Source organism: Pithys albifrons, chromosome 1 (genome assembly GCF_047495875.1).
Source record: "Pithys albifrons albifrons isolate INPA30051 chromosome 1, PitAlb_v1, whole genome shotgun sequence".
Classification (NCBI taxonomy): Eukaryota; Metazoa; Chordata; class Aves; order Passeriformes; family Thamnophilidae; genus Pithys; species Pithys albifrons.
In genome coordinates this window covers 23,160,335-23,187,069 of record NC_092458.1, presented here as the reverse complement: position 1 = coordinate 23,187,069, position 26,735 = coordinate 23,160,335, and the positions used below count along the sequence as shown (strand labels likewise).

Below are 26,735 nucleotides of genomic sequence, written 5' to 3'. Positions count from 1 at the left end.
AAGAGCACATAATAATTAAGTGCTAGCAAAAGCAATCTTAAAACATTTTACTGTTTGACTCGGGATCTATGCAGCGAAAATAAGACAGTACACATTCCTCTCCAGTGTATGTACTCAAGCAAATGGGCAGTAAAACTTTCATTCTAAGTGAGGAAATGCAAGATGGACATCCAGATATGGCTACACACACTCAGCAGAAAAAAAAATATTTACACACAAATACATGCACAGATATATACTTACAGGCATACATATCTATATATAAAGAACAAAGGGTTTCTACAATGCCCAGATAAAAGCTTTCCTAACTGTCCCAACCAGTCTTTCCAAAAGAACAGATCTGCGCTCTGCTTAAGCTACAAGTTCAGTTCTGCTTTGTCAGCAGCTGTTGTAGAATCAATAGTTTCTTATCACTAAAGTGGCCTGTGTCTGCAAACCAGATCTGCCACATCAGGGCTTTAACCGAAGACACTACAAGTTAAAAATATTCCTGAGTACAAAATGCAGTTAGCTTTTCAATTATTTTGTCTTTCCTTTCATCATAGGCCATATTCTGCTAATATTAAGAGACAATTTTAATTGCTATGAAATTTCTGAAACACATAGCACTAGCACTCAAAACTTCTGTTGTTCAAAAGCAGAATATAAGCTGGACAATTTGTGGCAGAGGGCCAGCATCTTTTGGCTTGGCATCCAAATCACAGGAAAAAAAACCCAGCTATGACATTTCTCTGTCTTAGAACTTTCCACATCAAGCCACAAAAAGCTTCTGCTGGTAACTGAACAAACATTACAGCACCACAAATCAAAAACTAGTGCCCAGGGACATGTAAAGAGCTTTTGAGAAACACATCAAGCACGGTGCTTTGAAGAGAAAGCCTTCTCACGTAAGATGGTCATAAACAAGAAGGGTAAGGAAAACAGAGAAGAAAATAGACTGGGTTACTCAACAGAGGGCAATTTTCATTTGGGTTTTTTTTAATAATCTTAATGCAAACAATTTAATAGCCACGGTTAACAGAGACCCAAAAAATTGAGCTAATTGTAGAGGTTTTTGAAGTAAGCCAGAGACAGAGAGGCAGACACATAAAAAAAGATCATTCCAGGCTCAGAAACGGCACTGGCAAAAGTGGGTGTTTAAAAGGAACGTGCAATGCTGCCTAAATCTTTCACAGATCTTTTTATAGTAAGTGTTGATATCATAGGTGAAAGTCAAGCACATGTACTCAGAGGGACTTTGTCCACCTTTTCATTAGGCTTCCAGAAATCATGAAATCTGAGCAACTGAATCTCTGATGTATTACAGCATGAGACCATGACGAGGTAGGAAAATGCCAGGGCATCCATTTAAAAAATGATGACCCAAGATGCAAGCTAAATGACACCTCCTGGACCGAAAGGGCAAATCAGAGAAATGAAATAAGGTTTTCAGTGTTTCAATAGTTCCAGTATCAAGATGATGACAGTCTAACAGATAAAGCAGGGAAAGATGGCCTGCTGGTTTATGCAGCGGATGGAAAAGTCATGGGAACATGAGAATAGAATATGCATGATCCCTTGCCATTACTCTTGACCCAAGTATAACTTGTTTCTATCTTGCAGCTACCTGCTTACAATTTTCTCCATGCATTGCAGAGAGGAGTAGGATGGAGGGAATTCCTGAAGGAGGAGCTCTGCCTGCAGGTCTTTCCCGTTTGCAAGCAGTGAAATCATGAAAAAGCTTGTGAAAGGACAGAGTGGCCACAGCTGACAAGGGTGAAGAAGGGAGACAGTCATGTGATGCAAGTAAAAAGTAAGACTGAATTGCCTAAGCAATTTCAAAAGCAAATCATTTTAAATAAAGAAATAAACAAGCACACAAATAAATAAAGATTTTTAAAGTCTTAAAGAAAAGACGGCCATAAGAAGGCCTGTTATAACCAAGGTCATTAATTCAGTAGCTACGCTGACTGTAGAGAGCACTGGCTGACACTGAAAAGGAAAAGCGCAGGGACGGGTAGCAAGGTCAGAGATCATCAAAGTTACAGCGAGATCAAAATTTGGACAACAGTGTTGGCAGTGCAGACAAAGAGGAAAAGTTGGGTCTTGGAAGTGCTGTGCAGGAAGAAACAGTACAAAGTTTAGACAAGGGCTGGTTGCAAATCAAAATGAAGGTCAACTGAAATGCGAAGCCAAGAACACACTAACTCAAGCAAGATGAACCAGAGGCGGGGCAGGGTGGAGAAGATCAGTAGCACTGATTTGGACATGTTAAGTTGTAGACTAAACCAACACTGCAGAGGTAACTGCTCAGTGGAGCAACAATGGTGCAAAACTAGACCTCTGCCATTCAGATAGGGGGAGCAGGAGAAACTGAAGCTCCTGGCTCTTTGCACTGTGGTGAGCCAGGGCAGTACATGTTCCAGAGCCACAGCACTCTTTCTATGGAGTACAGAGGACAGGAAAACAGAGACAGGACAACCAGGACTCTTGGCACAGAAATAATATAGGCCGCAATCATGGCAAGTGACAGGCAAGACACAAACCCGAAATCAAGTACAACTTGAGGCAGCCATATGGCTGGCCAAGTGGGACAACTCATTAGTTTGGGTGTGGAGAATGCTTGCTTAGAGGCAATAATGCAGCAAGCATCAAAGTTATCAGGAACCCAAAGCACACTGATAATATCTAGAAATGCACAAGGACAAATAAAGCTTTTCTCTTTTAATCTAGGAAGGAGACAGACAAACATGGAAGTCAGTCATCGAAATAGCAGTTTAAAGTCATGTTTGGAGACAAGAACAAAAATTCTGACAAATGGGACAGTTGCAATACTCAGTTCACTAGCTGAAAATACCAGTGGCATTCAAAGCACCACAAAACATCCTAAGCTTCCAAATAACTTTGGAATAACTCTGTTTTAACTTACTTCCAGTCAGTTCAGTGATAAGACAGTAACTGCAGCATGACGGTATCAGGAGGGAGGTACGACAATTCCATCCTTCAAGGAAAAGACTGGAAATCTTCTCAGATGTCTTCTTCCCCTCCCCTGGCAGTGTGAGAGTGCCCAGACCATTCCTACCTCCCAGAACCACTACTGCCAGGAATTTCCTTCTATCCCCATCTCCTCACAAGTGACCCTGATCCCTCCCTTTGCCACAGTGATGGTGTAACAGCAGATGCTGCAGCTAAGGACTAAGGTTAGCATTAAAGAGGAAAAACCTACCGAACATTTCTGCAAGGGGAGGAATTGACTGCAAAGAACAAATACTCTTCTTGTGTGTATACCAGCACTTACTTTGTGAAGCTGCTTAGCTTCTCTCTTCCTGTGCTGTAAGCTCATGTTTGCACAACAGTTTTAAAAATAGTTGCACTGCAAAGAACAGGAGACACAGGACAGGCAGTGCACGGGCACACACTGCAGAGTGACTGGGCTTCTTAAATCTACCATCTCACATTCAGAGAGTTTTGTATCAGCTCTCATTACAAACGGCTAATTCAGATGCAAGCCTGCATTGCTCCAGCAGCCAGGCAATTCAGACAGGTCAGATCACAAATAGCTGCTCTAGCAGATCTTTCCTAGGTTCAGCTTAAACAGCTCAAAACTCTATCACTAAACACTCCTAACCAAGACGTGTAAGCTCTTCTATTTTTACCTAACAGGCAAAAGTGTCACTGCCTCTGGATCAACAGGAAAGAAAAAGACAAACTGTAAAGTTGAGCATATATTTTTAGATCTTGCAAAACCAACCTCAACTGGAACTGCTGTCCCTGCACACTACACAAGGAGATGGACCACTTCATCTGTGGGGTCTGGACCTCAGCAGACCTTCAGCATTTTACTCACTCCTGTGCCATTCGGCTGCCCTTTCCCAGCTTGCAAGAAGGCAGACGTGAACTCACCTATCACTCGGTGGTTGAAGTAATCTGGCAGCATTCGCTCACACACAGCAACCAGCAGCCAAAAGGCTTCTTCCTCTTTGGCATACAACAGCAACACGGAGGTCAAAATATTCATAGACTGACATGGGCAAAGAACAAAATGGAATTTTTAAGTGACAGCAAATCCTACTGACAAAACCTTAATTGTGGCTATTTTTGTAGAAAGAAAAGTAGTCCAATATGATGTAAACATCAAAAAAAAAACCAAGAAAAAGAGACAATAGGCATCAAATACATGATTGCAACCCAAAGACATATCAAGTTTTTCAAGCTTATGTATACTGTTTTTCATAAAAGCAATAGGAAACAATGGAGAAAAGCACAGTACTGGAGTACAAAGCAGGTAACTGACAGTGAGTGTAAGATGTTTTGAGGCTCCTTTCAACCCCCTGCTTCCTGGATCAGGACTGGTCTGATGTTAGAATTCAGGGAGCTGCACAGAAGTTAAAGTTATTATTTTAGCTGGCCAGCTGGACAAAGTACTTTCATCTTTTATCATCAGTTTTGGAAGACAGTGGCAGAAAGGTTCATTAAGCCTCTGCCCCAGCGCACTATATGACTCATCTTTGCCAGGCCAATTTGCTCTGCACTGTCTCCAAGTGCAAGAAACGCACTTTTGAACCTCCTGTAACTCCAAATGCAGTTTGCAAAATGCTGAAGGAATATTTTTGTAAAGGCAGAGCATTTTGTTAAGGCTAAATGACATCTAAAATTATCCATTTTCCCTAACTAGAAGGACACTATTTCGGAAAAGCACCATTAAAAATACTTCCAACAGAACAATAAAGCAGAGAGTGGAAAGAAGGAGGAAAAACAGCAGGGAGCATTATACCACTGGGAATTTCTCACCTGGCAGTATCCTATTTTGGGGTTCCTGTGTGCATACGCCGTGAGGACCCTCCTCAGGGCAGCGATCCCTGTCTCACTCTGGAAGGCAGGGTGCTCTGGCAGCGAGCGGTGGAGGTCACGCTCGATCTCCTCTGTTGCCATACAGCACTTGCCCATGGATGCCTCCACCAAATGTACATAGTACCCAGGATGTGAGGCGAGATCTGTCTCAGCATCTGAGGGCAGCGGGAAGAGACAAAGAGCAAGATAGGAGTGGATTAGGACAACGCTAAACTTAGTGTTGTGGGAATTACTGCTCAAAAGGATATAAGCAAGATGATTTTCCCCAAGGTCTGTGAATCCTGAAATTTCCAGACCTAAAAGGACTAAAATCCCAGCAAAATAGGTGTCTTGAAAACAAAACAACTATTAGCAAAGCTTGCATGACAAAACTTCATTCAAAACACCTTAACTGAGCAAAAGACTTGTCCAGCAGAAAGTGTTATAGAATCACAGAATGGTTTGGGTTGGAAAGAATCTTAAAGATCACCTCATTCCAACCCCTCTGCTGTGGGCAGGGACACGTTGCACTAGACCAGGCTTCTCAAAGCCCCATCCAACCTGGCCTTTGACACTTCCAGAGATGGGACATCCACAATTTCTCTGCGCAAATTGTTCCAGTGCTGCACATACTACTGGAAGAAATGTATTCAGCGCTGTTCACATCCCCCAAGGAGGAAAAGCTTCACTTTTTCACAAATGTCTGAACATGTCATAAATTGGATTAATGACTAAACTTGAGATCATATTGTAAGCACATTCTGGCTCTGCTAAATCTGTCAATGAAATGAGTTGTTTTTTCCGTCTCCAGTTTCTGTAAGCCCTGCCAACATTCAACAAGAAGCAAGAGCAGGACTGCCGACTTTAGGATGTCATTATTTTGAAATAATCTGATTTGTCTAGGGTTAAATCAATATTTATGCTACAATCTAATTGTTGCTTGAAGATGAACATTGTTTCATGAAAACATGACACTAATTTTAAATTACATGGATTACAAATATGTTATTTTGATTCTTCTGCACATCATATGATGCCACACGGAGATTGTCACAGATCTACCTAGGTACTTCCTTGCATTTCTTAGTTCAGTTCAGTTCAGATCATCTCTCTTCTGTAAGTAGTATCCCAAGTTCCATGTAAAGGACATTTAATTGTCCTAGGGAGATTTCTGGCCTAAATGTTTTGCCATGTCCAGAATCAGATGATGCCTACAGCAAGCATTTCTAAGCATGCCCACCTGAGAAGAGCAGCCAGAGTTTGCCTCTTAAGGATTCGGGAATTCCCATAGCAACAAGTTTCCTGATTTTCTCTGTGCGAAACATGCACACGGTTCTGCCGTATTCTACAAAATGGTCATCCCAGAGGCTCTCTTTGATTTGCTCCCTAGACTGGGAACAAGAAGATATATATAAAAGAACAAATCATGTGCATGTGAGAACTGGTAAACACAAGCATTTTACGTATTAGAAATTCCATAAGGTATTTCCATTACCAATGGAAATGGGAAGCCTGCTCTAGGGACTTCAACTTTCCCCATTTTGCATATTCAATTCACTGCATAAGGAGAAAAAATACAAATATTCATCAGAGTAAAATGGAGGGGGGTAAGGAGAAGAAAGAAATCCAAGCAAACAGAAAAGCTGTTATCCTATATCTAACTTCTCTAACCAATACAGAGTGCATTTTACTGTAACCCCAGCTTCTTTAAAAAAAAACAAACTGAAACTCCTACAGCCTCCCACAAATGTTACATACCTTTCCAAAGTCAAGGCCTGACATTCCTGACTGATGAAAGTCTGACCTTAGTGCTTCTGCATTGAGCAAGTAACTGTTCTCCTTTTCACATTCACTTCTCTCCTCCCCTTCTGAAGCTTCTGTTTCCAGATGTGCAGGCTTACCATCCCTCAGCACACACATGGATCCAAAAGCAAGACTGTTCTGCAATGCAGAATCGAAGTGTTAATGGCTGAAAAGAGGCCAAGAACTACATCCTCTCCTGTCCTCAAGACAGAGAGCTGGGCTACTCTTCACCTTTTCAAAGAATCACAGACTATTCTGAGTTGGAAGGGACCCACAAGGATCATCAAGTCCAACTCTTAAGTCAATAGCCCACATAGGGGATTGAACCCATGACCTTGGCATTATTACAACCAAGTTTTAACCAACTGAGCTCATACTCAAGACTTTATACAAATTATCATTTATTTGCATGTCGGGAAAAGGGTTGGTATTTTAAACCAAAAGTTGTTAGCAATTCTAAGTGTCCTTGATGACAAGCTACCAGTCTTCTACTGTTAGGACTTGAAAGACAGAATCAGAGAACAATTTAGGTTGGAAGAGACCATCTTTTTCAATCCCCTGCTCAAAGCAGGAGCTCTCAGACCTGGTTGATAAGGTGTGCTGATGGGGTCAAGTCGACTAGCTCCAAGAAAGCAGAGCCCACAGCCCCTCTGAGTAGCCTGGTCCAGCTCTGCCCATCTCTGAGGGGAAATCTTTCTATCTATTCAGATTTTCCCTTGCTGCATCCTTAGGCTGTGGTCACTCATCTTTCCATTGGCGTATCCAACATGAGTCTGCCTCCATCTTCTAACTTCCCACTATCTAGCAGAAGACTGGCTGAAGAAGCCCTGCTTCCTCAAACTCTCCTTATAAAGAATGTACTCCAGCCAGTCTTGTAGCCCTCCACTAGATTTACTCCAATTTGTCAGTGCTTTTCTTGTGTAGTGGAGTCAAAACTGGACAGAGTACTCCAGATCAGCCTCAGAAGTGATGAATAAAAGGGAATAGTAACACCTGTGCCTGGCTGTTTACAATCCTGCTAGTACAACCTGATACAGTGTTGGCCTTCTGCACTGTAAGAGCACACTGCTGACTCATAAGCTTGACTTGTCCACCATGACTCCCTCGCCTTTTCTACGTGTCTGTTCTCCAGCGAGCCAGTCCCCAGCCTCTCCTGTCACATGGGGCTACTTTGCCAGGTTTCACATTTGCTTTTGTTGAACTTCATGAGCCCTCTATCAGTCCATTCTTCCAGACTGCTGAGGTCTTCTGGAAGGGCAGCTCTGCTGCCCACCATATTCGCTGCTTCCCCCAGCATGTCAATCACAACCATGCTGCGGTTGTGCTCCATCCCACCAGCCAGATCTTTAGGGAAGGCACCACATAGCACTGGCTCAAGATCAATCCCCCAAGGAAGGCAGGATAATGAACTAAAGAGGAAAAAGGGGAAAGGGGGAAACAGGAAAAATCAGTACCTGGTTGTTATTTTGCAAGTTGTTGCTGTGCAGTGGGTTGTTGGAGTTCACCTCTTTTAGCCTCTGGAGCAGGTTCTCCACTAAAGTGTCCCGGTCCTTCAGCTCAATGAACTGAAAGGCTGTCTTGCTCCTTATGCTAACAATGATGGGGTTAGGGAGAAGGCTTGTGTCCTCCATCTTCTCTATACTGATTACCTTTTCCAGAAACATCACGGAAAACACATTAGGCACCATATCCACAGAAACATCTTCAAATATTCCACATGTACCAAAACATACAAACACAGCATTCATATGCACACACACTTTAAATGTGGTTATTCACATTGGCTTTCCTAGATCAAACACATCCTACCACCTGAAGTTCATGGTCTCTTTAGAAGCTTAAATCAGATACCAAAGGCATCCCAGATGCCTTTTTTCCCCCTAAATGACATTGCAGCTCAATTCTGGACAGTAGACTGAGGGAAAAGATAAGAAAAGGGTGTATGATTAAAAAAAGATTTATAAAAAGATTGATCAAATTCTGGGGCATGGAGGAGGAAATTTATTTTCACACCTTTGAAGATAAGGAGAAACAGTTGTTTTGTTATTTCTGATTAAGTATATAAGACTGGTCTCTTACTGTTTTCTGGTTTTATAACAAGTGGAAGGTAAGTTGCTAATGTTAGGATATGATTTGGATCTTACTCTGTTATTAGTCGAGGATAAAAGGAAAGCTTTCATTAAAAGATCATAACAGCCTTGTATCCACAGCAGATCAGGCAGACTTTCGCTGACAGCTTTTGTCTCCTCCCACCACCTTCCCATGTGCTCTTCCTCCACTTAACCATGTCTTTGATTACATGTAAATTTGTCAGATTGTCAGTGCACCTGGAGCATCTCCTTTTTCTCTCTGCCCCACAGCTTTGAGAAATATCCACAGGTTTGTCAGAGGTTGTCTATGAAGGGAAAGCTTCAACACTTTTAAGTGTTGATCCCAGGCAAGCATACTTTTACCTTGCTGGAATGTGTCCAAGCTGGTTTCCATCAGCATCAAGCTGGACATATGCGTTTCTGGAGATGGGAGAGGAGCCCTGTCCAAGCCTTGGGCGAAGCAGATTCTGCTTTTGCAGTGTTCTGCCCTGCTGCATTACCTGTCCCTACTTCACTTTGAGGATCATGTTGAATCACCAGTATTTTTAGGAACTCGGGCCCTACAGAGTCCCATAACAAGCTGTACAACAATCCCATTGGCAGGATACACACAAACATCCTACCCTTTTTCATCAAACAATACTTTGCAGATAAGTGAAGTGGACAGTGGAGGCTTAGGCCAGAAAAAGGCAGATAAGGGCCCAAAATTAAACAACAAACAACTCTACCTCTCTAAGCGGGATGATAACATTGCAGCAGCCATCTTCCTTGCTAGCAAAGCAGATGTAACTGTCTGAAGTATACATCCTTCCTGCTGTGTGACAGCGACTGAATGGTGTCCAGAGAGAACAGTCCACAACTTCATGCAGCTTCTCCTTCCTGGGTAATCTGAAGAAGGCACGAAAGAATTCGTTCTGTGCTCTGGCTTCAAGATCCCTTAAGAAAAAACAGTAAGAATGAACCACAAGATCCCAAAACCCAGAACATAGAGTGCAAGGTTCGCTTTTCCTGTTGGCCTCACCAAGAGCGAGGGATACAGAATAAAAACAGTGTGCAGCAACCTTCAGTGCCTATGTGAACAGACTGTTAAAAGACTAAGCTGGAAATACGAAAGAAAAACATTATCAATAATTGCTTGTTTAACAATAAAGTCCAAAACAACTAGTGTAGTCACTACGAAAGGAAAGGACACTAATTTAAATCAGCTCTTTTGTCGTTTGGGGCAGGGGGGAGGGCTAATTATTATTTAACCACACATTTTCTGTGGCTGCTTTATGATTTTCCAGGCTCAAAAAGTTACAAATTTCAAAGCCCAGGAGATAATTATATCTTTAATCTTACATCAAGCAATGGAGATTAGCTTAATGTTCATCGTTTCCCTTCCCAGTAGCATTACCAACATCACCCCCAGGGACTTGCACCTGCATCCAAAAGTAATGCATTTCCTCAACAAGTACTTCCAAAGTGGTCAGTAACAGAAATATTAATGATAGTGGCATTTACATCATGGAATCCTTGACTTGCAGAGATACCAGAGACCTCTAAACAGTTGCAAAACACAAAACAGTTTCAGGTCACTTACAGATTCAGTTGGGAATAACAACATCAGCCACACTCAGTTTGGACTTGACTTCCTTCCAGTCACCCACCCACATTTATGTGGAAAAAACCAAAAGTTTATATAAATGAAGCTTTCATTACTGAGCCATGGTTATACAGACTTGGCTTTGGGGGTTTTTTCTTTCCTTTTTTAAATGAAGATGCCTGCAGTAATTTAGAGAGCTATGCAATTACATTATAAACAGGCCATGGCTATTAGCTCACCACCAGAAGCTCCAGAAACATTAGGGCTTAAATTCTATAATTTTCTTTACTACAAGTAAATTTTTCCAAACATGATTCACCTTAGGGAAAAGAAAAGGGAAAAAAAAAGCTTGACTTTGTGCCATTGAAAGAATTTAAAGCGTGGGCTGAAGCAGGGAGTGGCATCTTGGTGCTATAAATCCCCTGTCCACTCCTTTGGTCACCCTCCTTTTCTGCAGACACCTTCCCCTTACCCCAGCCCTGCTGTTAAAAAATAAGTTGAGACAAATGAAGCCTCTGCTTCAGGAAATAAATCATTTGTTTTGGTTTTTTTTTATTTTAGTTTAATCCACAGCAAAAAAACAAAGCCATGTGAAAGAGGGAGGAAGACAACTCAGAACAAACTGAGACATGACAAGGGAGGATCTGTATCTGCAAGCAACAGAAAAGTCAGAATGCACTCAACCAGCATTCAGCTGCTGTTTCCTTCTCAAGCATTATCTTCCTTAATAATATTATGCAAAGAAAACAGACAAATAGTCTCTTGTTTTTTCACAGAGAACAAAGAGAAACCTTCTTTGTGAAGGAAGACAAAAAGGTTGCTCCTGAGTTAAAATTCCACAGCAAGAGCAACTCTGATAAGTGCCCATAGCGACCTGCTATTGTGACAAAGCTGGATCAGGATATGCCTTCTGGTTAACTCACCACTAAAATATTTTCCATTTCTGCACAGCACAGATGAATGCTGCTGATAGCATCTGCAGTCAGGTCTGGGTAGAGCTGTGCTCTCCTGCAATTGTGCTTAGAAGGTAAGACCCTCCCTGCGTCTACCCGGTTGTGAAGATTTCTAGATCTTTATGTGAAAAGAGGCATTATTCAGAAGAGTGGGACCTCTGCTGAGGCAGAGGTTGTCTGTTATTTAAGAGCTGACTACTTCTAATGCTCAAAAATCTGAAGCTTCTGAGTTTTCAGGATTTTGCTGCTTCTCTTGGGGACACAGGCTTCTCATGCAGGGCCCTTCAGACAACAATCCAGAGGATTTTAAGCTGAAGAAGAATGACATTCCCCACATAAAAATCTAAGTAAATTCACCAGGACTGCATCCACCCCCTACTCACCCTGTCCCAGGGGAAGGCTGCCAACCCCTACATCCCTGGAACTGCCTGTCCCCCCATGACTCAGACACAGGCTTACACAGGGCCACCACAGAGACACCACCGCAGCCAGGGCTGCCCCAGGAACAAGTGGTAAAACAGAGGCCAACCTGCCCTCCAAAGAAGGGATCCTGGAATGAAAAATGGTAGCACAGCAATGATGTGCTGTCAGTACCTACCACTGTGGGCTCAAACAAGACATTTTATTAGAAACTTGCACACTGTGAATATATTTCCTGTTAGGCAAGCAAATTCAAGGGCTTAACGGCTTTCCTTCCTAAACATAGCCAAACAAAATTAGAGTTGGTTAAAAAACTGCCCAACCATACAACTCCAAAAAACCCACAAACAAAATTAGCTCCTAAAACATGACAGGCAATTGTTTAAATATGATACAAGATGCAGTGGCTGGCCTAGACACCAGCTCCTGCAGCTTCCATTTTGAGTTTCACAATACCTCCAACACCAAACACAAATGCTCGAACCTCTATCTGTTTGAAAATTTCTACTCTCACTTAACAATTTCCATATTGGTTTGGTTTTTAAGCAAATGCAGCGTACTGAGCAGTACCTAAGAAAAGAAAGGAAAGCTATCATTTTGTAAACAAAACACTTACTCAGTATTTACACAAGCATCAGGAGAATAAAAGATGAGAAGATGCAACTGCCTTGTTCCCTACTTTTCAGAAAACTCAGCAATTCCTTCCCAGTGCAGCTCCCAACTTGCATGTTATGGGATCCTGGACTGCCTCCAACTCCAGCACTTCAAAGTGAATGGCAAGCCTGAACTGCAATAACTCCTTATGCATGACCCCTATGACACCTTCCAAGAGTTTTAAATTAAAGGAAGTAACAGAAAAGACCGACAACATGCCTAAAAGTATCAGGATGCTTAAAATGCTGTCCTCACGGTCAAATGTTTTTGTGTTTTAAATCCAGGAGAAGCCAACTTGGCAAGATTTCAGCTCTGCTGAGTCACTTGCTGCCTATCTAAAATCTAAACAAACTGGTTGACCACTTGCTTTTAGAGACTGATTACTAGAATCTTCTTACTATTCAAACTCCAAAAAGTTAGGTATTTTGGAAATAACACATCCAATGATACACATCTTGTTTATTGGAAGAATTGCTTCTTAAAAGCAAGCCAGGAGAAGTTATCTGCGAAGAGCCAGCATGGACTTGTCAGGACACATGGAAACTAAACATCATTCCCTTACACGGCAGGAACACTAGACTTGTAGATGGAGGATACACAATGAATGTTTTAGCTGGAATTTATGAAAATCTTGATATATATTGTCTCATGGAACTAATAAAATTAGAAGTGAAAAACTGTTGGACCAAGCCAATTGAAACAATAGCAGCCCTCCAAGGCCTTCTGGTAAATTGGAAGGTTGTATCAGGAGGAATTCCTTGGGAATCTGTCCTGAACTAGCTTCTCTTCAATGTCTTCATCAGCAATCTGTGTGATGGATCAAGAGCTTGCTGTTACTAAACTTGCACACAGTGCAAGGCTGGTAGAGGCTAATGAACAAAAGAAGAGGATCATATCCAGATTGATATTCATGAACTTAAGAGATGTTGCGGAAAAAAGTACTACAAGTATTTCCAGCTGTACATCATAAGCTGTACAAATGCAGCATGGAGATAACTCCACCAGGAGGCATTCTGCAAAAAGAACAGACCTTGGGGTTACACAGGATCACAAGATGAACAAGAGCCAACAGGAGGAAGAGGAGCACTGTGCTGGGCACTGGCAGGGTTTCTTGGGCAATGTATCCCACCATCTCACATCTGCCACCTCATGGCATAAGTGACGAATGTCCAGGGAAGAGTGACCAGAATGGCTAAAATCTGGACCAGTAAGAAAACCCTGGCTGAAGTGGGGCATTGCAGTTTGTGGAAAAAAAAGAGAAAGAAGATGCACAGAGAAAGAGAGCACATCTGATTTCTTCAATAGTACTGGGTAGAACAAGAAGTGACAGACTCAAAAAAGTCTCAAAAAGCACTAAAGATTCAAGTTAGATCTCAGACTTTTAAACAGCAGGACAATGAAGCACCAGTATGGATGCTGATACTCCCACTACAGCAAATCCTTAAAAACATGTTAGGCAATCCTCTATCACAAGTGACACAAAGAAATAACTCAAACCCTACCTTTTGCAACAGAGATGCAATAAAAGGTCATTCTTTCTAGTCACCTTCTCCTTGCTGCTCAAGATTTAAAGCATTCACAGATTCTGAAGGAATTAATGCAGACTGAAGTGACATTTATGACTCGGGATACTTCAACCAATTTCTGTTCAGCTTACATCAGTGTTAACAACCTGCTCTGCCTTCATATGAAGCAAGGCCATTCTCATTGGTAATTCACAGTCAGAGATGAAGAAAAGAAAGAAACTGATGTGGTTAGAGTCTGGGGAAATATATCATACTTTTGAAACCTTACTGACTACAGCAATAAAGCTTTTAAATCACAGGTTCTGCTCTGGAGAATTTCCTCACTACGTTTGAGGAATGCAATGGATATTCTTGCATCCTGAAAGAGATGGAAATTAGAAGTACAAGAAACCTATACAAGAGATTTTAGCAACATTCCCATTAAAAAAGGAAAAATAGTTACCGTATGTTCAAGTAAAATTGTATGGCACATAGCTATGTCTGCAACAAATGGCAATTGTAGTAATCAAACACCTCACCTTTACTTTGCTTTTTATGGCAATTATCTTAACTGCCATTAATCCCTTCATAATCCATTGTTCTGAGACTTATTTCATTAAACAGCATGAAAAATTGCATACTAACTTGTTTGACTCTGGCTGTGATCCTATTTGTGTCACAGACTGTGGGCCTAATCCCACAGCCTGTCTGAGTCCCATCTCTCCACTGCTCAGCAAGATGACCCCAAGAGCCTCAGGAATAGCAGCAAAGGTTTGTGGGTTTCAGAATGTAGAATATACAAAGTATGATGGCACTAAAAATGATTTTTTTTAAAAACTAAAGATATTGAGACAAGCCTCTTGCAAAATAACATCAGCAAACAAAAGCCATCTACAGCAACTTCATTAATTTGACAGAGCTGGAATAGTTGCAATGATGTGTGAATCATTGCTTTCATTTTCATAGATTATTATTTGCTTCCAAATCACATACAAGAATTAACAATGACAATTATTAGAGGGAAGTGTTGAGAGGAAAGTCATTGTTCTTGTAGTACTGCAGTGGCTTCAAGGAAAAAAGCAGCAATAAAAACTTCACACACCAAAAGAAGTACAACCCCCCAAAACATGTTAGCACTAAAAACCAGTTTATCCACTATTCAAAAACTAGGTCTTGCTTAATCACCTTGTATTAAAGTAGTTTCTGAAGTGTGGCAAAGGGCACCAGAAACAGCAATTTCTCCAACCACTACCTAATTCATGCAAAGGAAATGGGATTTTGGCATCTTCCATGTTTCTTCTGCCATCCCAAGTCGAAGCACAGGTTAGAGAACATCTTGCCCAGGAACTCTCCATTAAATGTATTTTTGTCCTTTCTTCATCTCTGTCCCTCACAATTTTTATTTTTTTTTTTTACTTCTTGGGTTGGAAGGAAGGAGAGCAGAAAACCTGTTTGAACAAATTTGTGGGATGGTTTCTGTCTGTTGATTGCTAACAGCCACACTACTTTTCAAAAATGCCACAAGGTAATTAACAAGTTGATTCACTGAGAGCCCCTTATTATAGCATATTACTAAGCATATACTTCTCTTTGCAACTGTAATTTGCAACTGTAATTTTATTTTCTTTGTAGTGTTTCATTCAGTTAGTACCCCTTATTCAAAGACTACTCTGGGAATTGCAAATGAGGAGTTAAAAACTGGCAGATGCTTAAAATATCTCACCCCAGTTTTCTGTTACATTTCCTCTGCATTTTCTTTCTTTGCTTTGTGCATCTAACTTTTTGGTCCCAAAGCATGTGGAGGGTGGAATGGTAAAGCATGGAAAGGGGTAGAGGTACAACCTACTACAGCCATATCCTACATTAACAAAAGGACACGTCCTACATTTCTTGAGCCAAAAGCCTGTAATGTTAACAACATCCAGTTACATATAGCGTGTAAAACCAGCAGTAGCTCTTGTGTTCCAAGGAACCCTAGCTATTGAAAAAGCCTTCAAAGAAGTTCAGGTCTTCTCACCATTGTGTTACCTCAAGTGAATTCCTTGATGACATCCTGGTGTCAGTGATTTTCCTTACTGTGTGTACATATGAAATTGCAGTGAAAGTCTATTTTTTCAAATTTCATTATGAAACTTTGCAGAAGTGCTTAGCACCATTGTAAAACTGCTTCTTGGAAATAATAAAAAGGGCTACTGGACACTCTCTTTTTTGGGAAATGATACCATGCATTCTGTGTATTTTAGCTGGGAAGCAACACCTGGGTGATTCCCTTCATACCTCTGGCAGAGGGAGAGGAAGGAAGAGAAGGAAAGGGCATGATTCAAGATGAGATAAGCACCCCATTCAGAAAAGAAGTATTTTAAATCACCATGTTAACCTTGACGCCCCAGGCAAATTCCAGTTTGGGCTATTCCATCCTGCCCACCTAAAATTCCTCTGGGCAGTTTCCCTTCCCCTTTCTCACAGCAGCAAATAAAACACAGTTGTGTGTTGTGCTACTGGCAAAGAAATAGCTATCAATCTTTCCTGGAGAGCCCAATGCATTCTGTAGTGGGAGAGGAATGCAGAGATGCATTTCAGGGATGCAAGGGATAGAGCTGGCAATAGCACATTAAAATGTTGCAACTGCCTGTGGCCTTTTTAATTCCTGTAACTGCTTGCTAAGTTGGCTACGGCAATCACATTAGTGGGCTTAGTGGGAACTCTGTGTTTCAGATATGACCCAAAGCAGGAATTCTGGAGAGCTGATGGCACTAGGAAAGCCTACACATTGCTCAAATCGTGAGCATAATAATGTTGTTCTTCAGGGAGAATGGACAATATCCCTTGCTGCAATCTCCCCTTCTAGAGGGAATGAAACTTCTAAACCAAACAAAAAACCATGGGATGTTCAGGGGAAGAATATAAAATGGAAAAAGGTATCTTGCACACAAGTTTAAACGCACCTATTGGATACACCATAAAACATAAACTCTCTTTTGCGTCCAATCAAGCAAAGCTTTGAAATTTTACCCAGCTAAAACACCAAACCCACTATCAAACCTCTGCTCGTAAAGCAACTTAGCTTTTTACCTCTTGGTAATCTGAGTAGGATCCTGTAGGCCTGGATCCAGTTCAAAGATCTCATTATCCAGTAGCCTTCGGAGAGTCACATCTGCCAGTTGCTCCATGATCCTGAAAGCCTCTGTGATATTGAGGAACGTGGAGAAGTCACGCTCTTTATTTGCAGTAGTGACACGGACTGTGTCAGTCATGAAGACATTGGAGGTTCTTTCCAGTTTCTGGACCTCAACCCAAGGAATGGTAAGTTTCACTGCAATCCAAGAGAAAAGCAAAAGCGGGTTGGGAACTCTGCTTACATTTTTCAGATTTGGGAAATAAGCAAATTCAGAATGAAATGCATACAACCAAAGAGGAGAGAGACACATTTTTATAGACAAAACCAATCACATGCTGAAATGTCTGTTATGACTCTGCCTTCAATCTCCCCCACTCCAGAAGTCATTTTCAGATCTCTCCCTCAAAATTTTAACTATTTTCATATGAAACGCTGGACTGGGGATTTGTGCCTTGGTCCACAAAAGACACCTGCCATATGCTGTGCTCCTAACTCCTTTACAAGTCATTTCTGCAGCCTGCTTCCTTACAACCAGAAGAAACAGTTAATTTCCAGAGTACAAAAATAACAGGGAAAGGCTTTTTAATCTCCCAGAAACAAAACTGTTGGCAGGTGGAAAACCAATTACATGCACAGTTACTTTAGCTGTTGAAATAAACCTAACCCCCATCCAAAAGGAAGCTTTTGCACATGGAGATTTCTATAAAGTGTAACTACTACTAAAGACAAGGCATTAGATAAAAAAAAGCTGCCTAGGCATTTGGATCTCCTCATTTTAGTTACTTTTTACTGAAAAGGTACACAGGCAAATTTTGCTCTAAAAATTAACTGTGGTCAGACTTGTTTACAAAAAACAAAAACTGTAGGACACCATCCTCTATCCCTAAACACTGCTGAATCATATAAACACATGTAGTAAACAGAATCAGCTTATTTTAGATAACCACTGCAGGATGTTATTTGCCTCTTGCACGAATCTCTGGGTAGAAATTAGGCTGAAAAGGACTTCAAAATAGATTAAATTTGTTCTTAACAACTGTTGGAAGCTAACCAAGATTCTCTGTGCCAGTAACATCAAGACTACACCCCCTAACATCCCCAGCTGGTCTCCTGATGCCAATAAAGCAATAAAAAGGCAGTAATAACAAGCATTGTCATATATATATGACATTTATCCATGATCATTAACTACCTAAGGAGCTACCTTCAGCAAGTTTTTTGTATTACATGAACCACAGCTGTCAAGATTATTTGCAGATTACATTTTTTCTTACTTAAATAAAGCACAGCTGCGTCAACAGGCACAGACTGTTGTGAATGGTCATAAAATCATCTGTAAGGGCACAGCCAAAGAAGAAAGATTAAATAACACCACAGCAATAGCACTGTTGTTCAGGCAGGTCAGAGTCACACAGGCTGTACAGTGTTGGTTATAGAATCAGCATAGCAGACTGTAAGGGGCCCAAACTACTGATAAAGAGTACAATGTCTTCAAAGTCTTAGGAAAAAACACAACTTTAATTAAAAAATATGAAGAAACCTTGGCACGCCCTTTCAAGATATCTGACAATCTAACCCTCTGAAATGCTGCAAATACTTTGAGGCTTAGATAAAAGGGGACTTGTCCTGTAAAAAATGTTCATGTAGTTTATATTCACATAAGCCATAAGTTAATTTTATGAGAAGGTGAAAACAGGTTCTAATATTGCATTCCAGGTCATTTCAACACAAAAAAAAAAGAGAAAAGAACAGACTTCCAGAAGCAGAAGACTTAACACTTTGCCTATAATGAGATTTCAGTCTACAGTGTGGGAGGATTTTTACAGAGATAAAACACAATTAAGAACCATTTTAATGGCAACTCATATATAGGGGGTTTTGTTGTGCTATATTGAAGAACACAATAATTGTGACTTCTTAGCAATATTTTCAAGACTAGATTTCACCATATTTATGACTGCTACCTGAAAAAAAGACAATGAATCACTTGTTCTACATGTAATCAGCTTCTCAAATAGTAACAACCAGAACTATAGTAAGTCTGGATTATTCCATGTAACACAAATATTTCAAAAACATGACAAAACACTAGCCTAGAAATAGAATTAATCTGCTTTATCAGAATCAAGGATGTGGGAATCATTTCAGCATATATAATGCTTCCCACTGAGCTAGGGAAATTTGTTTAACCTGAAGAAAATTCAGGTTTTTATTTCACATTTCCATGCAAATGTATGGGAACACAGAGGCAATGCAACTTTTAACAACAGTGAATGAACAGTGTATTTTCTATGGTCAAAATAAAAAGTTCCAAACACGTAATTGTTTGTTGGTTTTTTTTTGTTTTCTCATAATGAATATTATTAAAGATATGAGAAGAAACATCTTCTTAAACAATACAGCATGATGTTGCACTCCCAGTATCACTTAATGATCTGTGGTATTGCATAAACAAAAATTTTGGAACAATATAAAGGTTTTTTTCTCTCTCTCTCCTGCTTCCTCTGTTACCTATCATTAAAAAGTGTTATTTTTGCTTTGTATGCTTTGGCAGATTGGCTGTCTCAGATTTAATGAGAGAATACCTGCAACCATAGCAGGAAGAAATGATTGACAAAGGATATTATTTAATACTAAACAGAAATCAAGGAGATTAAATAAGAACTCAGATATTTAATATGTATCAAGAGATTCTATTCAAGTCTTCTCAGAAAAACTCAACTTTTATTTTTATAGTGAATAATCTCCAATTTATCTGCTCTAAATTTACCAGCATTTTAAATCTAACTCTTCTACCTTTTGCTGATACGAAAAAAAAATTGGCCTGAAATAATGTAAGGAAAGAAAGAACCTCTAAGCATGTCTTTGCATGTTTTAAGTCTTGGAAATTACCAGTTACTACCTTTCTTATCTTTACATTAATGTACTTAATTTTTAAATTAACAGCTATATCTCAATATTAAATCCAGATGAAATATGGCAGTTTTCCTAATTGTTATAACTGAAAATTATTCCTGTCTTTATAGCAGTGTAGGTTTCTATTGCTGTCCTTGCTGAAGTTGCAGCAGGATAAACAGGACTTAAAATGTTATTAATTTGTGCACAATCTTAGTAAACAGAAATGATTTTAAATGGCTACCTTCATTTTTACCATCTTATGTCTGTTACTTTCATTTCTACCTTCTAATATCTATTCTGACAGGCTTTTCATAATCACACAACCCTTCCTCTGTAGAGGAACAACCATGACCACATTCTTACAACTTGCTGAACCATCTGAAAGTCTAAAAACCCCAGGACACACTTCTTGTGACCTTCCTGTACTGCTATTCAGAAACACAAACAAATCCCTAAATTGCTGCTGGTTTTCCTTAAAAGCTCTGAATGTTCACCTGGTTCTCCAGGGCACAGCCCTTTCATGATTCCTGGGCTATTTTTAGGCAGGCAGCTGGACTTGAGCATCCCTGCCCCCACCAGCCCCTTCCCCTGCTGCCCTGCAACAATGCCACGACTCTCCCCACCTGCATGAGGGACCCATCCTTAGTCACCCTTTTCAGCACTAAAAGTCTCTATTTCAGAACCTGTTGCTGCTTTGCCATGGCATAAAAAAGAGAAGCAGATAGCAACTATGTCTGTGTGCTCTTGCAGTATAATTTTTATTACTGGTTTCATATAAAACATAAAGGCTCATCTCTCCCCAGCATTAGATTTCTTACACACCTACACTTACATTCTTTGCCCAGGAAGAAGGAATAAAAACAGAGATGATTGATGCTCAAATAAAGCCAGCCTTGCCGAGGAACTTTTCCTTTCCAACAGCAACAGGAATAATAGGTGATTAACTTCTCTGCTTCAGGAAAATTAAATCTGGATTCAAATTTCACCAGGGCTTCTCGGAACTTCTCGGGGTCTTCCTCCTGCTCGGCGAGCTTGCTGCTCGTTTCCTCTGCGATCAGCGCCTGAGTCCACGAGACAATGTATCGGGATAAAGACACGGCATTCACACTCCAGCAAGTTGCTACAAGCTACCCATTCAAAGGTTAATAATGCAAACCATTCTCATGAAGAAATTCAAGTTCATTTGCAATTTTCACAAATGGAGAAATTTTTCTGGTGCTTGCATCTCTAATACATTTTTAATTCTCCCAAAGCAAGACTTTTGGGGCCTCTTTTAATATATATAGTTTTTTCAATGAGCCTGACAGAACCATGTGTTTATGCTTTCACTATGGCTTATGATGGCTCTTACTTGAAATACACAGAGCAGAAGTAGAGTAACAGTTGTGTAGACTGACCAGTACTATTTACCTATGTCAAACCAATGCAGTCAGCAACTTGAGAGGTGCTTGGAATCATTAAAAACATGGTTTCAAGAACATCTACATAAATAAAACTAAGATTTCAGATTTTTAATAGTGGTATTACAAGGAAGGAGTTAAATATGCATTGCACCATGCAGACAAATAAGCCATACATTACAGCACTTGGTATAATTTGCAATTATCAAGCAGTTCTAATACACCAAAAGTCTACAGTGGGTACAAGGGTCCAAAACCTGGACTTAGCATTAACTAACAAAACATGAAGAATTTTAAATATGTGCTGTGTTAGGTAAGAGGCTGCCACAGCATCATCAAGAGAGATTAATTGTATTTGGTCCTCTCAACCTAAGAAAAAATGCCTTTTTTCTACGAAAACAGGATCAAAACTAGGATTTGTACGGTGAAGTTTTGCCTCTGTCCTCTTCATCCCCAGACTCGGAGCCCACTGAGATCACAGCATCACGACTGAAATTCACCAAAAGCATATTCTTCCTACGAATTTTCCAAAGCAGAAAAGGGGCTATGTGCGGAAGAGCACCCCACTAAAACCCTCAGCAAGGAAAAGCTTGCAGTGAGACCCGACATACAGCAGTCACATAGTGAAACCACAACCCCACCAGCTACCATCAAGCTCTTCCTGGAGCATGTATTTCACTAAAAGCAGAGCTCAGAACATCAGGCTTTCTAAGTGTTACCTCACATGCCATTACTATTTTAAATGTGGTCTATGGTCACAAAATTCCTATATTTTTAAAATTCTTTAGCCTTCTAAATGAAGCTTCTTTTCTGCAATACTGGGGGCAGCCAGCAGCTTCATATGCCTGGTCATGACTTCAAAAAAAAAACAAAAGCAAAGCCAGAGGCAGTTTCCATGGCAGATCCTTATGATGCAGGCACTGTTGCACAAGGGCCTTGTCCCCGGTCCCTGTGCTGCAGGGACTGAGGTGGTGCCCACACAGGTGTGCTGCCAGCAGAGTCAGGTCCTGTGGCTGTCACCTGAGCCACCCCTGAGCCCAGTCAAGAGGGACAGGTGTACATAAATGGGCAGGAGAAACTCATGGGTTAAAGCTAGGAAAAACATGGGAGATAGAACCAGAAACATAGTAAGGAGGAAAAGCTGAGATACAGGAAGGGAAGGAAGGTATTTAACATAATGCTTTGGAGGCAGAGGAACTGAGAACAGATGCTGAAGACAGCTCAGCTGCATATCATGGGGGAGGGAACAGTGAACCTGGAAAGGGACAGCTGGGATAAAGATTAAATTACTTTGGTTTTGAGATGCGTCCAAGGAGATAGGAGTAAATATGCACAGATGCTGGCCACTGCAGGCACAAGAGCCACACAGAAAACTAATCATGTTTAGATGTTCAAAACCAATTATGAATGACCACAACTTCATGACATTATTAGACCACATGTAATTGGGCAGGGAAAGGTGAAATTGAGAGTTTCCTTACCTTCACTTTCCCTTTGACAAAACTAACAATATCTTCTTTATTGTCAAACACAGACAAAGTATGGAGCAAGTTTTGTTCCAGCCATTCCCAGTGCTGGTTTATCTCCTCTGCAGTGGCACCTAGAAAAGCAAAACATAGTGTATTGAAACTAATCCTACAAAATAAAATTAAAGGAAGAAAAAAAAAAAGTAATAAAAGGCACTATTTCATAAATTCATTATCAGAAACTGAACTTTCAACCTCAGAATTCTCAGTAGCAAACAGGTCAAAAAGGTCTCACTCATGGCAATATAGTTAGAGAAAAACAAAAACCTCATTGTTTTAGAGAGTTAGTTTCAGTACTTTTAGTTTTATCTTCTCAAGTGCTCTCAGCCAGCACATGCTGCATTAAAAGTCAAGGCAGAAAACCAGCAAAACTTCATCCTGAGCTGCTAGACTGCAGCTTATTCTGACATGATGTTCCTTAAGGGGCCACTGGAAACCTTTGATTTACGCCCTGTTCCCAAAAGTCCCTGATCTTCCTTTCTCCCTCCCTGGATACACACACACACCACCCACACACATGCACACCCTTTGAGAGGAATACATATAATTTGCATTCTATTTGAAAAGCTCCCTATAATAAATACAGGGCCATCAGGGGAAAACCTGGGCCCTCCAAATCTTACTGGTCAGTAACTAAAGATTATAGGTAAAAAAGTAAAGGTAGCAATATTTTCTTCTCCTAGAGATTTGCTAGTGGAAGAAAGAAGACAAGTAGTTGGATATAAGGGACACAAATCACAGATGAATACAATAATAAAAAATTTAATAGAAAGAAATTTTAAAAGAAGGCCCATTATCTCAAGATTTGTTTTGTGTATACATCAGAGATGCATCATGTTGCCTCACAACAACAAAAAAGATAAATTTAAGTAAGGATTTTCCACTTTCCTCTTTGTTTTCCACATAGAATGCCAACTGGCAGAGAAACTTTCCAGGCTTTAACTTCCCTGACAGGAAGGTCTTGCAATGGAACTTCATAAATATCATTATTCAAGGTTAAATTAAAAAAAAAAACAAACATGAAAGAAGAGACACTTAAATGTCCTTCAGGTAAAGAAAACAAATTGTATCAATGCTTAAGAACACCAGAAATACAGTAATTTTATAGTGAAATAGCTGCACAAAGCAAATACTGAGTTGAATTTTTTATTTCTGAGCAACCTAAAAGACCTAACCTATATGGAAGAGTTGTTGGGCTGCCACTTGTGAAATAAGCCATGAGCAAGATGCCTTTCACAGCAGGATCCACACTGTGCTCTGAGCCTGGGCTCTGGCAGTGGCTACATCCCAGGGAGGCTACTGTAATCTTTCCTGCCTGCCTCCAGGAATTCTGATCAAATAAAGAAAGATCTTTTTGTCCCTTTCATTAGTTTGGGCCAGCTCCTCAGCTTTTTGGGTCCCTTCTTCATTTCTAATTTCAATTTTACAGTTTAAAGTTGTCCTATGATTTCACCCCAGCATTGGCAATCTCTTCCTTATTTCTCTTCCTTATTCTTCTTCGTGTGCTGCTATTCTGCATAGCATTTTATCCCACCTCTTAGCCACCTTCTTTATCTGCCTGTGTCAAGTTGTTTTGTTTAACCACTGCCTCATTCCTCATAATCTCTTTCTTAAATCCACTTCTCATCAATCCCTTTGCTCTCCCTCTCCTAAAATCTACTTTACTTTACTGGGACTAGAGTTTCTGTTCTGCCCATGAGCCTCCTGAAAGGAAACTTGTAAGTGGCTCTACATTAGGGCTGAGGTTAGCCTTTTTTTTTTTGTCCTTGTACTGGTGTAACATAATTAACCATCCAGATTAAAACATCTCTGCCAGAACAGCCGTTCTTGGATCAGACTTCCTAGCAGCCCTCGAGATTTGCAAAAGTCTGTAACACAGATCTGACCCTTACGCATACATTATCATTTAAACCTCCAGCTCCTGGAACAGAGGACTGACAACATATCATTAAAAAATGTCATTTTAATTAACCGACTACTGACACAATGGCTATCTGTAATGAAGTTACACTGGGAGACTGGAAGCAGTTCCTGGAGCTGCTCCTTGCCTTTGCTATACAGAATAGCTTAATTTGACTCACTACTCCCTCCAAAACCAGTAAGACACTTTAACATCATGTCTGTGTGAGCACCTTGCCCAGACAAGGCAGAGCCAGGTGAGCAGTGACACCCACTTCAGTGTGGAGAATGTCCTCCTCCAGCTTCCCAAGAAAGGGGTTGGGTGATGTTCCTCTGACTCCTATTGCCAGCACCAGCTCTCCCTTGGATACTCACGGCAGGGTTTCACAGCAGAAATATTATTCAGAAACAACTTCTGCTTCAATTGTTCTTCATTTCTGTGCAGCTCTGGCAACTGTGTATGTCCTACCCACATAGCATACAAACCAGACCCCTCTGCTTTCCCTCTGTAACTGTAAATCTCATTTTCTCTGGCATAAGCATCCGTTCAGAAGAGCCAAAGAGAATTATAAAAAACATTAATCAAATAAGTTTATCTCAGCAAAATCCTTAACTATTCCAACCAGATTAGGTTTTGATTTGTAGTTTCTTTAATGTGAAAAAAAACAAACAAATTCTGCATGCAATAAGAGTGTGGATAGGGCAAGGTCAGCCCCAGAAAGAAGTACTGCATATGTTCAAATAACCAAGAAGCCCACGACAGCAGCACTGAGCTTACTTTCCCAGTGAAAGCTACCTGGCTTCATCAAAGGGCTGTAACAGCATGAAGCTCTTAAACTTCTCCATGAGATGGCATTATTTAAATATAAAAAGGAAGGGGGTAGTGATAGAAAGCACAGAACAATTGCAAAACAAAGAAAACCCAGCCAAAACAAAAATAGCACAAATAGACTTTACGCAAGCTTCTTCACACACATCTGGCCCAGGGAAAAATTCCCAGTATTAATGGGAAACATGCAGAGAGATCTCTGCTGAACCAAGAGAGAATATCTGAACAACCCTGTACAGAGGAAACGGATGGATATATAGACTGCCTTTTCTATTAAAGGGACTACTATGTCAAATGCCATCAACAACATGACATTTACATTAGCTAACATTTTCATTGCTTGATCAGAATAAGACAGAACAGAACAAAACAGAACAGAATAGAATAGGATAGAACAGAATAGCTTTTTATTGGAAGATATCTACAACAATCACAGAATGGGTCAGGTTGGAAGGGACCACAGCGGGTCAGCTCGTCCAACCTCCTTGCTCAAGCAGAGCTGTCCCAGAGCACATAGTACAGGATTGCATCCAGTCAGTTCTTGAATATCTCCAGTGAGGGAGACTCCACAACCTCTCTGGACACTGTTCCAGCACTCAGGTCACCCACACAGTAAAGATCTTGCTCATATTCCAGTGGAACTTTCTGTGCAACAGTTTCTGCCCATTGACTCTTGCCCTATTGCTTGGCAGCACCAAGAAAAGCCTGGCTCCATCCTCTTGGCACCCTCCCTTCAGATACTTCTAATCATTGATGAAGTTCCCTCTCAGTCATCTCTTCTCAAGGCTGAACAGGCCGGGTCCTCAGCCTTTCCTCATAAAGGAGATGCTTCAGTCCCTAATCATCTTTGTTGCCCTCCACTGGACCTGCTCCAGGAGCTCCGTGTCCCCCTTGTACTGAGGAGCTCAGACGTGGACACAGCACTCCAGATGTGGCCTCACCAGGGCTGAGCAGAGGGGCAGGATCACCTCCCTCGTCCTGCTGGCAATGCTCTCCCTGATGCACCCAGGATGCCATTGGCCTTCTTGTCCCCAAGGCCACACTGCTGGCTCATGGATGGCATGTTGTCCCTCTGGACCTTCTCTGCAGAGCTGCTTTCCAGCAGCTCAGCCCCCAGCCTGTGCATGGGGTTATTCTCCCCCAGGTGCAGGACCCTGCACTTGCCTTTGCTGAACTTGAGACAGTTTTCCTCTGCCCATCCCTCCAACCTGTCGAGGTCCTTCTGAAGGGCTGTACACCCCTCTGC

At 40.9% G+C, this 26,735-nt stretch overlaps 1 protein-coding gene across 2 annotated transcripts in view; it reads right to left on the bottom strand.

Moving 5' to 3' along the window:
- Positions 1-26,735, bottom strand: part of TBC1D8 (TBC1 domain family member 8) — a 50,295-nt gene that overhangs the window by 8,029 nt on the left and 15,531 nt on the right. Inside the window, exons 3-11 of one of the 2 annotated variants that reach the window (XM_071580165.1) lie at positions 22,717-22,835; positions 20,668-20,896; positions 16,892-17,132; positions 9,431-9,638; positions 8,067-8,261; positions 6,568-6,750; positions 6,050-6,200; positions 4,771-4,985; positions 3,883-4,000 (exon numbers count right to left, since the gene is read on the bottom strand). In XM_071580165.1, coding sequence (XP_071436266.1) covers positions 3,883-4,000; positions 4,771-4,985; positions 6,050-6,200; positions 6,568-6,750; positions 8,067-8,261; positions 9,431-9,638; positions 16,892-17,132; positions 20,668-20,896; positions 22,717-22,835 — 1,659 coding nt within the window. The remainder of the gene's footprint in view (positions 1-3,882; positions 4,001-4,770; positions 4,986-6,049; positions 6,201-6,567; positions 6,751-8,066; positions 8,262-9,430; positions 9,639-16,891; positions 17,133-20,667; positions 20,897-22,716; positions 22,836-26,735) is intronic. The other variant, XM_071580255.1, reaches the window with a different exon arrangement.